Consider the following 17,180-nt stretch of genomic DNA (forward strand, 5'->3'; position numbering starts at 1 on the left):
TGTTATGCATCAGAGAGTTGGACAATGACCAAGGAGGATAGAAGGAGAATTGATGCCTTTGAGCTGTGGTGCTGGAGTATTGAGAATGGCATGGACTGCTAGGAAAACAAACAGATTCGTCCTGGAAAGGGTTAAACCAGGAGGCTCCTTGGAGGCAAGGGTTCTGATACTCCCTCTGACATACTTTGGACCTGTTGTAAGAAGAGACCGGTCCTTGGAGAAGGACATCATGCTTGGGAGGGTGGGGGGACAGCACTGGAGGGGAAGACCATCTATGAGGTGGATTGATTTGGTGACTGGGGTTATCGGGATGGGAGTGTCAGAGACAGTGAGATTGGCACAGGACAGAGCAGAGTTTAGGGCTGTTGTGCATAGGGTCACTATAAGTCGCAAGTGACTTGACGGCACATAACAACAACAACAGCAACATATGATACTCTATCTTATAGAGCTACAATGAGAATTAAATAAGAAAACAAAATGAATACTTTTTAAATTTTTTTCTTTATTGACCATTTTCTTTCACCTCCTCAAAAATGCATACATTTAGTAATTGTTAGCTCTTGTTTTCCATCTTTCCCTTTGCCCGCACCATTTTTTCTGTAGGAGATGTTTTAACTGTGTGAAAACACAGCATATGACTCTACCCAAGATAAGGAGTAGAGTGCACTCAATCCAACAACCTTAAATAGCTGTTATGCATGCAGCTAACATAGCAATGTCATACTTAATATTTAGTAGTTTTAATAGTATCTAATGTTTATTATTGAGCACTGGTGGCCTAGTGGCAAGAAGCTGTGCTGCAACCCTGAAGGCATGCTATTTGACTCTACGAGCTGCTCTGTGGGAGAAGGGGAAGAATGGGCAGTCTCTTCCCCTGTAATTAACTGTCTCTGAAAACTCACCAGAGGGTCGTCTGTGGGTCCGTTCTGACTCAATAGTACACAAAAACAACAAGAATATTTATTGTTAATAGTTGACAAAACGAGTTTTTTTGTTCAAATGTTTTGTTCAGTCTTCAAGGGATCTTTACTATCCTCATTATATTTGCGCAAACTGAGTCTCATGTGGATAAATGCCTCATATAAGGTGCCTTGGTAAGTAGTAAAACAAGAGTTCAACAACGTGTCTCCAAGCTTATGTTACCAGAAGTCTGGTAAAACCGACGACAGAGCATTGTCTCCGCAATGGGTGTGCTGGCCACTAGCTCTTCCTTTTGGACAGGCACTGTTAGAAAAAGCTCTTGTGAACCTCCCATTCTTACCTACTAAGAAAGTGATGTTTGATCTCATATTGATGTTAATTTTTCTTCTCAGCACGCAAAAGAGAGTGGAATTGACACTGGCCCTTTAGAAGACTCTCTATTTCTGGGTCACCGCGAGAGGCTTTGCCATGGGGAAGATCGTAAGGCTGTCTTGAAGAAAGCTCCACCAGAAATAAGAATTGCAGACATGCCTTTGCACTCTCCTCTGTCCAAATACCAAAGCACGGTGATTTCCCATGGTCTCCGAAGGCCACTGATCTGATGGAAGTCAAATAAAATGGTGAAAAGTTTCACTGTGTGTGCATGTCTCTCTCCAGTTTTATTCTACTCTCCCATCTACCTCCTCTCTTTAAGTCCGTGGTACACTAATATTTCACCCACTGGAGAAATTTGTTAATGGTATATCTTCTCTAGAGGAATAAATCCAATGAAGTGTTTATGTGTGTGCATATGAATTTACCACACAGAAATTCATTCAAAAATTGTAAGGAAATGATTTGCATAATTGTGGGGTCTGGTAAATCTCAGATCTGTATGTCAGGCAGCAGGCTGGAGGCCTCTCCTGGCTCATGAGAGGGTGAAGCCAGAATGTTCCCTGGAGTCAAGGATTCTGAAGCTTCGTCTGACATATTTGGGGCATATTGCAAGGAGGGACTGGTCCTTGGAGAGGGACATCATGTTTGGCAGAGTGGAGGGGTGACAAAGGAGAGGAAGACCTTTGATGAGATGGATCGATTCTCTGACTAGAGAGGTGGGAGTAACTGCATTTGAGATGGCTAGGTTGGCACAGGATAGAAGAACGTATAGAGCTCTTGTATATAGGGTCGCTATGAGTCGCAAGCAACTCGATGGCACACAACAACAACACAACAAAATATAATTTTTGGTTTAAAACTTTAAGAATCATATTGGCTTTTAAGTTAATCATTCATATATATTTTGTTTTAATTACAATGTCTAACCAACTTCCTGTTGTATATATCACCTTTCCTTTCATTCAAATATCTATTTACTAATCTTTATCTCCCACTCCCTCATTTTCCATCCCTGTTAAGCAAGAAAACTTCCACTTTGATTGTGATTTACTGCTCACACAAATACAAAATTTAAGGGATTACCTTATATCTGCCAAAATACTGAGAATCACAGGCTAGGTAATAGCATAACATGACTATAAATCAAGTGTATAAGCCGTAGATAATAAAACTTTGGAAAAAGACTAGACTCTGAAAATGACTACATGATGAAATGGAGCAGCAACCAACATTGACTCCTGACACAAATTTCACACACTCTAGGGAAATCTGCTTTCCCTCTTACCGTCTCTGCTTTCAGCCAGGATCCATCTGACATCAGCAATGATAATCCCTGGTAGCTGTGGCTTTCTTCTAAACCCAGTTTGAACTTCTGGCAGTTCCCTGTCAATGTACTGTTCCAGTCAATGACGGATGGTCTTCAGCAATATTTTGCTTGCATATGATCTCAATGTATTGTTTGATAATCTCCACATTCTGCTGGATTACTTTCCTTGGGAATGGGGACAAACATCGATCTCTTCCAGGCAAGTGTCCTCCAGATTTTCTGTTGTAGACTAGTTAGCATGTCCAGAGCTGCATCTGTTATTTGTATCATGTCAGTTTGTATCCCATCCATTCCTGGGGCCTTATTTTTTGCCAATGCCTTCAAGGCGGCTTGAACTTCACCCTTCGTTATGATTGGCTCTTGTTCATATGGTGCTTCCTGAAACTTTTCAGTGTTGACTAATTCTTTCTGGTATAGTGACTATATTCCTACTATCAACGTCTTCTTCTTTTTTTGAAAATAACATAGAATTGTAAGGACATTTATTAGAAAGTTACATCCCCAAAGATATGGATGTCCCTCTTTGACAGGAAATATGAAGAGAGGATGCTTACTGGATCATTCAAGATTTTGCCCATAGCATCTCTCAGGGTTGCAACTTGAGGCTTGATTTTGTTTTGCAGGGTTTTTTTTTGAGAAATGCCAAATGAGTTCTTTCATTTTTATTCTCTGACTCCAGCTCTTTGCACATTTTGTTGTTATTTTTTTATTTTTCTTCTCAAGCTTCCCTTTGATATCTACTGTTTAACTCTTTTACTTCAGCATCTCTTCCTTTTGTTTTGGCTTCTTGACGATGTAATGTAATTATCACAGTCTCTTCTGACATCAGTTCTGATTTTCGTTTCCCCCTCTTTTCCCCTTTGTAATGGCCTTTTGCTCTCTTCATGCATGGTATCCTTGATGTTCTCCCTAGTTGCTCTGGTCTTCGATCATTGGTATTCAGAGCCTCAAAATTGTTCTGGAAATGATTCTTAAATTCAGATAGGATAGCCTCAATGTCATATTTCAATTCCTGGGGACTAGTTTTACTTTGCTTCATTTTGAACTTGTACATAAATAATTGATGAGCTGTTCCACAATCAGCACCTGGTCTAGTTTTGACTGCTGGCATTGAGCTTCTCTAATGATTCCTCCCACAGATAGTCAATCTGATTGTTCTGCTGTCCATCAGGTGAGGTCTATGTGTAAAGTTACCTCTTGTGTGTTTTTTTTTAAAAGGTATTTGCAGTGAATAAATCATTGAGTTTACAAAATTCAATTATTCAGTCCCCAGCCTCATTTCTGTCACCTAATCCATACTTTCCAGTTACCACTCCTTCCACATTGCTTCCAACTTCTGTGTTTCAATCACCACTATTGACTGTTGACCGCTATGCAAAGGTATTTGACTATGTGTCATAACAACTATGGCTAACATTGAGAAGAATGAAGAATTCTGGAACACGTAATTGTGCTCCTGAGAAATCTATATCTAGATTAAGAAGCTTCTTTCTGAATGGAGCAAGAAAACACTGAATGGTTTAAAATCAGGAAAGACGTGCGTTGGGGATTTTATGACTTTTTAATGACTGTTTAATCTGTATGCTGAGTAAATAATTTCAGAAGCTGGACTCTATTAAGAGAGATGTGGCATTAGGATCCCAGGAAGGCATTTATATGTGTGTGTTTGTGTGTGTGTGTGGTTAGGTTCTGTTAAGTCAAGTATGACTCATGGTGACCCTATGAGAGAAATATCTGAATCCTATTCTATCTTGCACCATCATCACACTTCTTGACACACAAGAGCTCACTGAAGCAGTCATCATGTCAATTCACCTGGTTGAGGGTTTTCCTCCCCTTTGTTGACCCTTCACCTTTCCCAGCATACAAAGGCCCACCCTCTAGGTCTTGATTGCTTAAACAAGAGGCTTCCAGCCCACAGCTGATTGTTAATGAATTCAGAAATGGCTAATCAGCTTACATTTGATAGTTAACAAAATAAAAAAAAAAGTCTGAACAGTTTACACTCAGCTTCAAGTAAATAAAAAAACACCCCCAGAATCCAACTGTTCCGAGCTGGAGATTACTATATATAATAATATTATATTATAATTGTGTATGTTTTAAATATTGATAGGTCAAAGAGGGATTTCAGGCCTTTTGTTCATAGGGTTGCTGTGAGTCATACTTGACTCAAAGGGAAAGTTCATAGAGTTTCCAGAGGCATGTTGTTTAGGAAGTGGATATATTATGTGTCATCTGTTGATGACATAACCTTGTTTGCTAAAAGTGAGGAGGGCATTAAGTTCTTGCTGCAAAAAATTAAGAACTACAGCTGTTGATATGGATTACATTTCAATATCAAGAAAACAAAGGTCCTCCCATGAGGCCAAAAGACAACATCTTGATAGATGGAGAAAAGACTGACGTTGTCAATGATTTAATCTTGCTTGGATCAACAATCAACACCCTTGGCATCAGCAGTCATGAGATCAGGAGAAGTATTGCTTGGGTAAGTCAGCTGTCAGGGACTTCTCCAAGATACTTAAGAAAAATTATAGTGGTTTAAAGATTAAGATGTGTTTGATTCAGGCAATGTTTTTTTTTTTTCAATCACCTGCTGTGCATCTGAGAGCTGGACAATGAATAAGGATAACAGAAGAATTGGTGCCTTTGAGCTATGGTGCTGGAGAAGAATATCCAGTGTGTCATGGACTGCCAAAATAAGAAACAGGTGTCATGGGAAAAATGCAGCCAGAATGTCCCTTGAAAGCAGAGATGACAAAGCTCCATCTACTTTGGACATATTGGTAAGAGAGGTTTTTCCTTGGAAAGAGACATACTACTTGGATATATGGAGGGTCAAAGAAAGAGAGGAAGACCCGCAATGTGTTGGAGTGATACAGAGACTGCAGTAATGAGCTCAAGTATGTCAGAGTTGATGAGGATGGCAGAGGATAGGACAGGGTTCAGGTCTGTTCTTCATAGGGTTTTGATGAGTCGTAGTTGATTCAATGCCCCCTAACAACAGTAAATAGGGAGCTCGGGTGGCGTAGGGATAAGAAGCTGCTCTGCGATCCCAAAGGCATGCATTCTGAATCTACCAGCTGTTCTGTGGGAGAAAAATGGGCACTCTCCTCCTGTGTGATTAAATTGCTTCTGACAACCTGCCAGAGGGTCACCCATGAGTCATTTCTGTCTTGGTGCATGACAACAACAGTTAGAAGCAGCATGACATCTTTCTCCAAGGACCGGCCCCTCCTAACAACATGCGTGGAGTGTGAGTTTCACCATCCTCCCCTCCAAGGAGCACTCTCTCCAAGATACACTTGCTCATTCTTTTTTTTTACGTCTTCACTTTGGCAGTCCATGGGATATTTAGTGCTCTGCTCCAGCACCACAGCTCAAAGACATTAATTCTTCTGTCATCTTTATTGACTGTCCAACTCTCTGAATCATAGTAAGCAATTAAAAAAGACCATGGGCAGGTTTCTGATACGATGTTCTAAGGTTGCTATGTATCATACTTGACAGCATCTAAGAACCAGAAGCTAGAAGTGGACTGGCCCAGTCCCACCCTCTACCCACTCTCATCTCCTTTTCTTTCTTTCTTTCTTATCCCCTTTGTGTCAAACATTGCCTTCAAAACTCAGTGTCAGATAAGACACACTGGAATCAGAGTTTGAAGGTAAGGACACTTTTTTTACTTTTCTGACTGCCCTCACATTTCTTGCTCTGCTGTTCCACTCTACAGACACACTGGTTAGCATTGTAATCAGAAGTGTTTGGCAGACAATCCTATGATATATATTTGTTTTGGTCAAGGGAGATTTATGTTTTGTCTTGGCTCAATGTGTCTGAGTATCAGTTTCTAAAGACCTTTTCCCATATAATTTTAATGACTAAAAATGACCATACACGGTCAAAGTCATACATCACTCAGCCAAATGTTCATTTCTGACAATAGGTCCAAGATACAGATGTCCCTCTAACAAGAACTTAAAACAAAAAGAATTAAATTTATGTGAAGGTCTTAGTTGAATCAAATACATACACACAGAGTAAAAGAAAATTCAAAAGCTCACTGCCATCAAGTTGGAACTGACGCGTAGTTGGACCACCCTCCAAGAGGTTTCCAAGGTTGTAAATCACACAGGAAGAGATTATCCTTTTTTCTGTTGTGGAGCCACTGATAGATCTGAGGCACCAAAGAAGCCCAACCTTTTGTTTAGGAACACAACTCCCCATGGTCTACACCATTAATGTTGTCATTCTTGTGTACCGTTGAGTCTCAACTGACCCATAGTTGACCCTCCATTGAGTGTTCAGAGTAGTTAATCCCATGGCAGGAGACTGTTCATCCTTTTCCCATGGAGCAACTGGTGGCCTCGAACCACGTGCCTTCAGGATTGCAGTGCACCTTCTTGCCACTAGGCCACCAGAGCTCCCTAACAATAAATGTAGAAAAGATTGAAGTTGTCAACTTTCATTTTACTTAGATCCTCAATCAACATTCATGGTAGCATCAGTCAAGAAATCAAAAGATGCATTGTTTTTAGCAAGTATGCTGTCAAAGAATGTGCTATGTTGTGGGTTTATTGTTGAAAATGGTTTTCCTGGACCATTACCATTGATGGTCTCCACGTGGCGAGACGGGAATCTAGAAACCAGGTGTGTAATCTACTAATGAAGGGATTGGTCAGTCCTTCTCTTCCACCAGGATTAAGTTTGTTGTTGTGATGTGCTGACGAGTTGCCTGTGACTCATAGCCACCTCATGTACAACAGTCCTAAACCTGGCTCTATCCTGTGCCAATCACACTGCCTATGACACACCCATCCTGATTACCCCAGTCACTGAATCAATCCACCTCATAGAAGGCCTTCCCCTCCTGTGCTGTCCCTCCACTCTACCAAGCACGATGTCCCTCTCCAAGGACTGGTCCCTCCTTACAACATGTCCAAAGTATGTTAGATGGAGCCTCAGAATCCTTGCCTCCAAGTAGCAGCCTGGTTTAACCCTCTCCAGGATAAACCTGTTCATTTTCCTAGCAGTCCATGATACCCTCAATACTCTTCTCCAACACCACAGCTCAAAGGCATCAATTCTCCTTCTATCAACCCTAGTCATTGTCCAGCTCTCTGATGCATAACAAGAAATTGCAAAGACCAGGGCCTGTATTAGGTGCCCCTTAGTCTCCAGAGAGACATCATTGCTCTTCAGTACATTGGCGAGGTCTCTAACAGACTTTCCCATTGCAATATGTCTTTTGATTTTCTGGCTGCTGGTGCCAAGTGTTTACTGTGGAGCCAAGCAAACTAAAGCTGTTAACAGTCTCAATCTCTTCACCATGCATCCTGATGCTGCCAATTGCCCCAGTGGTGAGAATCTTTGTCTTCTTGACATTGAGCCTCAATCCATATTGAGAGCTGCATTTCTTGACTGCTGCAGCAAGTGCTTCAGGTCCTCTTCAGTTTCAGCAAGGGTTGTGTCATCTGCGCAATGCCGATTGTTGATGAATCTTCCTCCAATCCTGATGATGCCATCTTTCTCCTCATAGAGCCCAGCCTCCCAGATAATCTGTTCTGCATATAGAGTGAAAATAAGACAGGACACATCCCTGACATTCACCTTTCCCAATTTTGAACCATGCAGTGTTTCCTTGCTCTGTTCTGACGATTGCCTCCTGGCTCAAGCATAGGTTTCACATTAGCATGATCAAGTGTTCTGGGATTCCCATTTCTCTTAGAGTCAGTCACAGTTTGTTGTGATCCACACAGTCAAATGCCTTTGCATAATCAATGAAACACAGATAGTCCTCTGGAACTCTGTGCTTTCAGCCAAGATCCATCTAACATCAGCTACAATATCCTTAGTACCATGACCCCTTGTAAACCCAGGCGGCACTTCAGGCAGTTCTCTGTTGATGTGCTCTTCTAATCATTTTTGGATGATCTTCAGTAGAATCTTGCTTGCATGTGATACTAATGATATTGTTCGATAATTTCCGCACTCTGTTGGGTCACCTTTCTTTGGAATGGGAACAAATATAGTTCTCTTCCAGACAGTTGGTCAAGTCATTGTCCTCCAGATTACTTGATACAACTTGGTGAGCACATCTAGGGCAGCATCTTTTCGTTGAAATATGTCAATTGGTATACCATCAATACCTGGGGACTTATTTTTTGCCATTTCCTTCAAAGCAGCCTGAACTTCTTCCTTCATCACCATGGGCTCTTGCTCATATGTTGTTTCATGAAATTCTTCTGTGTCTGTCAATTCCTTTTGGTACGATGACTCTATATAGTCTTTCCTTCTTATTATAATACTTCCTGGATCCTTCAATATTCTGCCCAAAGCATCCTTAAGTATTGCAACTCGAGGTTTGAATTTCTTCTTCAGTTCCTTGAGCTTAAGAAATGCTGAGTGAGTTGGGCCCTTTTGATTTTCTGATTCTAGTTCCTTGCACATTTCATTATGAAACTTTACTTTTTCTTCTCGAGCTGCCTTTTGAAATCTTCTGTTCAGCTTTTTAGTATCTTGAATTCTTACCCCTGCTTTGGCTTCTTGGCACTCTAGTGCAATATTCAGAATCTCTTCCAGCATTCATTTTGGTTTTTTCTTCCTCCTCTGTCTTTGTAATGACCGTTTGCACTTTTCCTGGATGATATTCTTGTTATCCTCCAACAACGCATCTGGTCTTCACTCATTGGTGTTCAAGGCCTCAAACCTATTCCTGAGATGGTTCTGAAATTCAGGTAGGCTAGATTCAAGGTCATATTTGGTTCCCGTGGATTTGATTTCATTTTCCTTAGCTTCAGTTTTAACTTGCATGAGAGTAGATGGTGCTCTATTCCACAATCAGCACCTGGCCTAGTTTTCACAGCTGATAGTGACCTTCTTCAGCAGTTCTTTCCACAGATGTAATTGATCTGATTCCTCTGCATACTATCATATGAAATCCATGTGTAACCTGAATTTGTTTCTTACAGAATGTATCTGAAATTAATAAATCATTGATTGTGCAAAAGTTAAGTGAGTGTAAAGGCAGAATCATGGAATCTTCCTATCTGCAAGAAAGAAGAAGCAGAGAGTGCAAGATAATTCCTTCAGGGCTGGATATTACTATATGAGTCAATCAAGACCTAGACAATGCAGCAGCATCAGTCAAGAACCAGAGACTACAGGAGGCAGGGCTATTCCAGGTAGTCAGAGCTAGGAGCCTTTGTCCCAGCTTATTGGAGGACTTGGGGAGAAGGGAAGAGAGAAATAACAGGCAGAATGGTAAGAGCTCTGCAACCTTACCTGAAAGCCTGTGGAGGCAGAAAGTCAAAAGGCCTGTGAGCACCCTTTAGAAGCTGTCCTGATTGAAGAATTGCATCCTGTTTCCAAGTTCAATTGTACCTATTGATTTCTCTAATAAACTCCATGAATATAAGTTTGTGAGTTCAGTGTGGTCATTACAGCAATTTACCAGACCCCGTAGCAGAACACCGAGAGACCTGGAAAGAGCGGTTGGTGTTAGAATTGGTAGGAGTAGGTTCAGAATCACGGGGCTTGTCTGAAATTTTAGGAATCTATGTTTGTGCTCTTGATTATAGCAATTCTATGTTTGAATTTGTTCTTCAGTTCCTTGAGCTTAAGAAATGCTGAGCGAGTTCGGCCCTTTTGATTTTCTGACTCCAACTCCTTGCACATTTCATTGTAATATTTTATTTTGTCATCCCATGCTGCCTTTTGAAATCTTCTATTCAGCTCCTTAGTATCTTGAATTTTCCTTCTACTTTGGCTTCTCTGTGCTTCAGTGCAATATTTAGAGTTTCTTCTGACATCCATTTAGGCCTTTTCTTCTTCTGTCTTTGCAACGACCGGTTTGCACTCTTCCTGGATGATACACTTGATATCCTCCCACAACTCATCTGGTCTTGGCTCATTAGTGTTCAAGTCCTCAAACCTGTTCCTGAGATGGTTCTGAAATTCAGGTGGGATAGACACAATGTTGTATTTTGGTACCTGTGGACTTGGTTTAATTTTCCTCAGCTTCAATTTGATCTTGCATATGAGTAGTTGGTGGTCTGTTCCACAATCAACTCCTGGCCTAGTTTTCACAGCTTCTCCAGTGGTTCTTTCCGCAGATGTAATCAATCTGATTCCCATGCATACCATCAGGTGAAATCCATGTACGTAACTTGTATTTACCTAGAGTTGCTATAATCAAGGATGGGTTAGGCAGAATAGTAAATGATCTAGGAAGTATTAAAAGAAGATGGAAAGAATATACTGAGCCACTGTATCAAAAGGAATTGGCAGACACAGATGAATTTCATAAAACAACAAATAAGCAAGAGTCTATGGTGATGAAGGAACAAATTCAAGCTGCTTTGAAGGAAATAGCAAAAAATAAGGCCCCAGGAATAGATGGTGTACCAATTGACATATTTCAGCTAACAGATGCTGCCCTGGGTGTGCTCACCAAGTTGTGCCAAGAAATCTGGAGAACAACCACTTGGCCAACTGACCAGAAGAGATCTATATTTGTTCCCATCCCAAAGAAGGGTGACCCAACTGAGTGTGGAAAGTATAGAACAGTCTCATTGATTTCACGTGCAAGCAAGATTCTGCTGAAGATTCTCCAAAAATGACTGGAACAGCACATCAGCAGAAAACTGCCAGAAGTCCAGGCTGGGTTTAGAAGAGGTCGTGGTACTAGGGATATTGTAGCTAATGTTAGATGGATCTTAGCTGAAAGCAGGGAATACAGAGGAATGTCTGTGTTTCATTGACTATGCAAAAGCATTTGACTGTGTGGATCATAACAAACTGCAGCTGACTCTGAGAAGAATGGGAATTCCAGAACACTTGATCGTGCTAATGCAAAACCTATACTTGGACCAAGAGGCAGTTGTCAGAACAGAGCAAGAAAACACTGCATGGTTCAAAATTGGGAAGAGCATATGACAGGGATGTGTCCTGTCTCCACATCTTTTCAACCTGTATGCAGAACAGATTATCCAGGAGGCTGGGCTCTATGAGGAGGAATGTGGGGTCAAGATTGGTAGACGATCTATCAACAATCTGCGATATGCAGATGACACAACCCTCCTTGCTGACACTGAGGAGGACCTGAAGCTCTCGCTGCAGAGGGTCAAGGACTGCAGTCTCCAATATGGATTGAGGCTCAATGTCAAGAAGACAAAGATTCTCACCACTGGACTAATTGGCAGAGTCAGGATGATGGTAAAGAGATTGAAATTGTTCACAGCTTTAGTTTGCTTGGCTTCACAGTAAACATTCTTGGCACCAGTAGTCAGGAAATTAAAGGATGTATTGCCATGGGAAAGTCTGCTGTTAGGTACCTCTCCAAAGTACTGAAGAGCACTGGTGTCTCTCTGGAGACTAAGGTGCTTCTGATACAGGCTATGGTTTTTGCTATCACTTGTTATGCATGAGAGAGTTGGACCATGACTAAGGAGGATAGAAGGAGAATTGATACTTTTGAGCTGTGGTGCTGGAAAAAGAGGATTGAGAGTACCATGGACTGCTAGGAAAACAAACAGATTCAGCCTGGAGATGTTTAAACCTGGCTGCTCCATGGAGGCAAGGATTCTGAGGCTCTGTCTAATATACTTTGGACATGTTGTGAGGAGAGACCAGTCCTTGGAGAGGGACATCATGCTTGGGAGGGTGGAGGGACAGCACAGGAAGGGAAGACCCTCTATGAGGTGGATTGATTCAGTGACTGGGGTAGTTGGGATGGGAGTGTCAGAGACAGTGAGATTGGAAATGGACAGAGCCGGGTTTAGGGCTGTTGTACATAGGGTCGCTATGAGTCACAAGCAGCTAGATGGCACATAACAATGACAACAACAAACATATTTGTGCTGTGGATGTTGTTTGTGGGAACTGCTCCCCGTTGTGGAGTTAGTGGAGTTTGGATTTGGCCACCTTCACATCAGTCACAATTTTTTTTTAAATGTACCTCACCCAAGCCATAGTATTTTTTCCATTATTTCAGATGATCTGAAAATGGGACACTGAACAATGAAGCCTGAAGAAGAATTAATGCCTTTGAATTCTAGCATTAACAAAGAGTCTCAAATACAACGCAGACTGCAAAAAGAACAAACGAATCTGTCTTGGATGAAGAGCAGTCAAGGTGCTTCTTAGAGGCAAAGACGAAGAGACATTAGCCCTTGGAAAAAGACATCATTCTGGGAAAGGTGGAGGGTCAGTGAAAGAGAGGATGGCCCTTGAGGAGACGGACTGACACAGTGTCAGTGATAATGCGCTTGAGCATAGTGGGGATCATGAGGGTGGAACAGAAAAGGGCGGAGTTTCAATCTGTTGTTTACAGAGTTGAAACAAGTCATAGTTGGAATAGCAACATATAATAGCTCTTTCTAATTTATTTTACATTTCAGTGATCCAAACATTTCTTTTCAGGAGGGACTCTCTTTCAAACTGTTAGTTTTATTGTCTGGTTATAAACTTCAGGAGCCTTGGTGACACAATGGTTAAGCTCTTGGCTGTTAATGAAAAGACCCCATGTTCTGTTCCCTAAACATGTTGTCCTAGGAAACACTAGGGGGCAGTTCTAATCTGTCCGACAGGTTCACTGAGTCAGAATCCATTGCATGTTATACAACAGTGACCCGTATAAATTCATACCATTGGCCACCTCATTTCAGAGCCTCTTCCTCCACAGTGAGGTCTTTGGAGACTGTCATTTCCTCATGAGACAGTGGATGACTGAAATGTGTGGAGGGACAGCTATTCATTCTGTTCCAACTCCACTGACATGAAGAGATTAGCCTTAGTGACGGATTGACTCACTCACTGCCCTCGAGTCAGAATGGACTCATAACTGACTCTTCATTGAGTTTCCAGGGCTGTAAATCACACTGCAGGAGATTCTCCATCTTTGCCTGAGGAGCAGCTGGTAGATTAGAAAGAGCAGAGGTTAGTAGTGCGACTTTCCATGGATTTAGCCCCAGCTCTCCCTAAGCCTTAGTGATTGTTGTTGTTATATGCTGTTGAGTTGCCCACGACTCACAGTGACCCTATGTACAACAGCCCTAAACCCTGCTCTATCCCTTGTCAATCTTGTTGTCTCTGACACATCCATCCCCATGAACCCAGTGTCGGAATCAATCCATCTCATCGAGAGTTTTCCTCTCCTGCACTGTCCTTCCACTCTCCCAAGCATGATGTCCCTCTCCAAGGACTATTCCCACCTTGCAACATGCCCAAAATATGTCAGATGGAGTTTCAGAATCCTTGCCTCCAAAGGCCAGACTGGCTTCACCTTATCCAGGATGAACTTTTTTGTTCTCCTAGCAGTCCATGGTATAGTCAATACTCTTCTCCAGCACCAAAGCTCAAATGCATCAACTCTCCTTCTATCATTCCTAGTCATTGTCCAGCTCTCTGATGCATAACAAGTAATTGCAAAGACCATGGCCTGCATCAGGTGCACCTTAGTCTCCAGAGTGACATAGTTGCTCTTCATTACTTTGGAGAGGTCTCTGACAGCAGGCTTTCCCAATGCAATTCCTCTTTTAATTTCCTGGCTACTGGTACCAAGAGTGTTGATTGTAGAGCCAAGCAAACTAAAGCTGTCGACAATCTCAATCTCTTCACCATCTATCATGATGCTCTCAATCAACCCAATGGTGAGAATCTTTGTTTTCCTGATGTTGCGTTTCAATCCATATTGAAGGCTGCAGTCCTTAACCTTCTACATCAAGTGCTTCAGGTCCTCATCAGTTTCAGCAAGCAGGGTTGTGTCATCTGCATAACGCAGATTGTTGATGAGTCTACCTCCAATCTTGATGCCACATTTCTCTTCATAGTGAGAGCAACCTAGCAATGTTGAAATTCCACAAGTCCAAGATAAAAAATCTTGAAGCCTTTATTACTGCATCTTCAGAGAACATACTTTATATTCTTAATTAATTGGCTGTCTTGATTGGCTATATTTGATTACTGCTAACAAGCTTCCTCTTTAATGTGACAGGCTTTGGGGCACCAAGAACAATTGTGTAGGTGCACCCCACTCAAAGGCATCTGATAAGGTGAAGAGAAGTAATAGTCTACCCAGCACATCACCCATGACCGTGTGTATCTCAATGAGTTAATTGAGGCTCTAGAAATATGGAAATCAATAGTAAAACCTCTATCTAGACTCATTCCTTGACTTCCAAATGTTTTGCTCATATAACTTGGGTTGGCAGAAAACCTTTTTCTCTCTCGTAAAAATTTTGAAAAGTCTGGGTGGGAAGGGTGGACCGGGAGAAAAATGCAACAATGAATGAATGGAAATCCAAAATTTCTGTAAATGTTCATTAAAAGTAATTTTTAAAAGTTGGAAAAATTTTGAAAAATCTATGCTAGGACACTAACTGACAAAAATTGGGATTTATCCAATTTTGTAGATTAAAATAATGTACATTATCAGAAAAAATGCTAGAAGCCAATGAATCAAAATTACAGTATTATGTCTGGATCATGGGATTATGAATAACTATCAGATTGTGGCTAACATTGAGAAGAGTAAGAATCCCAGAACCCTTGATTATGCTCACGTGAAACCTATACTTTTAGAGCAGGAAGCAGTCCTCAGAACAGAGCAAGGAAACACTGCATGGTTCAAAATCAGGAAAAGAGTGTGTCAAGGATTCATCCTATCTCTATATCTTTCCAGTCTATAGGTGACACAGATCATTTGGGAGGCTGGGCATTATGAGAAGGAATGTGTCATCAGGATTGGAGGAAGATTCATCAACAACCTATATTAAGACTAATCAGTGCTCGCTTCGGCAGCACAGATACTAAAATTGGAACGATACAGAGAAGATTAGCATGGCTCCTGCGCAAGGATGACACGCAAATTCGTGAAGGGTTCCATAAAAAAAAAAAAAAAGAAAAGAAAAAAAAAAAAGACTAATCAGCAACCTCGCTTTCTGAAACTTGGAAGACCTGAAGTGCTTGCTACAGAAGTTAAAGTGTTGCAGTCTTCAATATGAATTGGAGCTCAATATCAAGAAAACAAAGATTCTCGCCACTGGACCTCTCGGCAGCACCATGGTAGAGGGAGAAGAGGTTGATATTGATAACAATTTTAACTTGCTTGGTTCCACAATCAATACTCTTGGCACCAGAAGTCAGGGAACCAGGAGACGAATTGCATTAGGAAAATCTGCTCTCAGGGACCTCTCCAGAATGCTGCAGTGATGTCAGTCGAGAGACTAAGATATGCCTGATCCAGGCCATAGTCTTCGCAATTACTTTTTATGCACCAGAAAACTGGACAATGATTAAGGGTGACAGAAGAAGAATCAATGCCTTTGAGCCATGGTGCTGGAGAAAAGTATTGAACATACCCTACACTACCAAGAGAACAAATAGCTCTGACCTAGAGAGGGTGAAACCGAGTCGCTCCTTGGAGGCAAGGATTTTGAAGCTCCCTCTGACACGTTTTGTACATGTTTCCCAAACGGATAAGTCTTTGGAGAAGGAAATAATGCTTGGAAGAGTGGAGGGAAAGCACAGGAATGGAAGACCCTGGATGAGATGGATTGACACAGTGACTGGAGTAATGGGAGTAAGTGTGTTAGATATAGTGAGATTGGCTTAGGATACAACAGGGTTCAGAGCTATTGTTCATCAAGTCGCTATGAGTCACAGTGAACTTGACAGGACATAACAATAAAAACATTCTAAATTTTCTACCTTTATTTACAGTAAGCATGTATCTTATTATCAAAAAGAGTATTTTTGCTCTTGAATATGCTTGTGTGAAAGGTACTTCTTCCTTTATTTTACTTACCAGAGTTCTCAATCCAACTAAACGCCAACTCTTCTATAAAATTTACACATCATTTTTAAAATAAATTTTATTAATATTAATGAACATTTACAGAGATTTTGGATTTTCATTCATTCATTGTTGCACTTTTTTCTTTACCCTCCCCCCAGTTCGCTCCTGTCTTTGAAAAGCAAAAGATAAACTTCTTCGTTGGTATGCAATCCCCCCCACCCACATCCCCTACCGTGCACTCCCCTCCCCCGCCAAATGCACTCCACTATGCAACCTTAATTCTGGATTCCTGTGATAATCATAATATGCTATCATATATCACTTTTAAACTGTTCTTTCTCTCATCTGTTTTAATTTAGTATACATAATCTAACCAGCAGTATTTCTCGCCACCAATTTTTTCCAAGTTGATGTTCTGCCTGATGCCGATGCTTCCACTTCGTGACCAGAAGAGGTCTCTGTAGTGTTACTAAAAAATTAAAACAAAGCATTTAGGTAGAATGTTTTGTTGTATTCTTTTAAAATAAGGGAATTTTTTTTTTCCTTGTTAGAAGCATTGTAATATTATAGACACCAGAAGTAAGAATTTACTAGTGTCTCTGGAAAAAGTTTTCAAAGAAAATAAATTTTCCTGAACAAAGACGGACTTAGCTATTCGCTTTGTCTATTCTTATTAGTCCTTAATGCTTTTCTGAGGGACAAAGGAATGATAGATTTTTGTGTGTGTGAAAATTGTAAAAGGAGAGAAGAAGACAA

At 41.1% G+C, this 17,180-nt stretch overlaps 1 protein-coding gene across 1 annotated transcript in view; it reads left to right on the plus strand.

The window, feature by feature from the left end:
- LOC102853567 (chromosome unknown open reading frame, human C5orf48) overlaps positions 1-1,526 on the plus strand; it is a 22,108-nt gene extending 20,582 nt beyond the window's left edge. Inside the window, exon 3 of the mRNA XM_006886007.1 lies at positions 1,317-1,526. Within this exon, the coding sequence (XP_006886069.1) occupies positions 1,317-1,526 (210 nt within the window). The remainder of the gene's footprint in view (positions 1-1,316) is intronic.
- Positions 1,527-17,180: the final 15,654 nt, after the last annotated feature.

Source organism: Elephantulus edwardii, unplaced genomic scaffold (assembly GCF_000299155.1).
Source record: "Elephantulus edwardii isolate Elephantulus edwardi_28Jun2011 unplaced genomic scaffold, EleEdw1.0 scaffold00046, whole genome shotgun sequence".
Classification (NCBI taxonomy): Eukaryota; Metazoa; Chordata; class Mammalia; order Macroscelidea; family Macroscelididae; genus Elephantulus; species Elephantulus edwardii.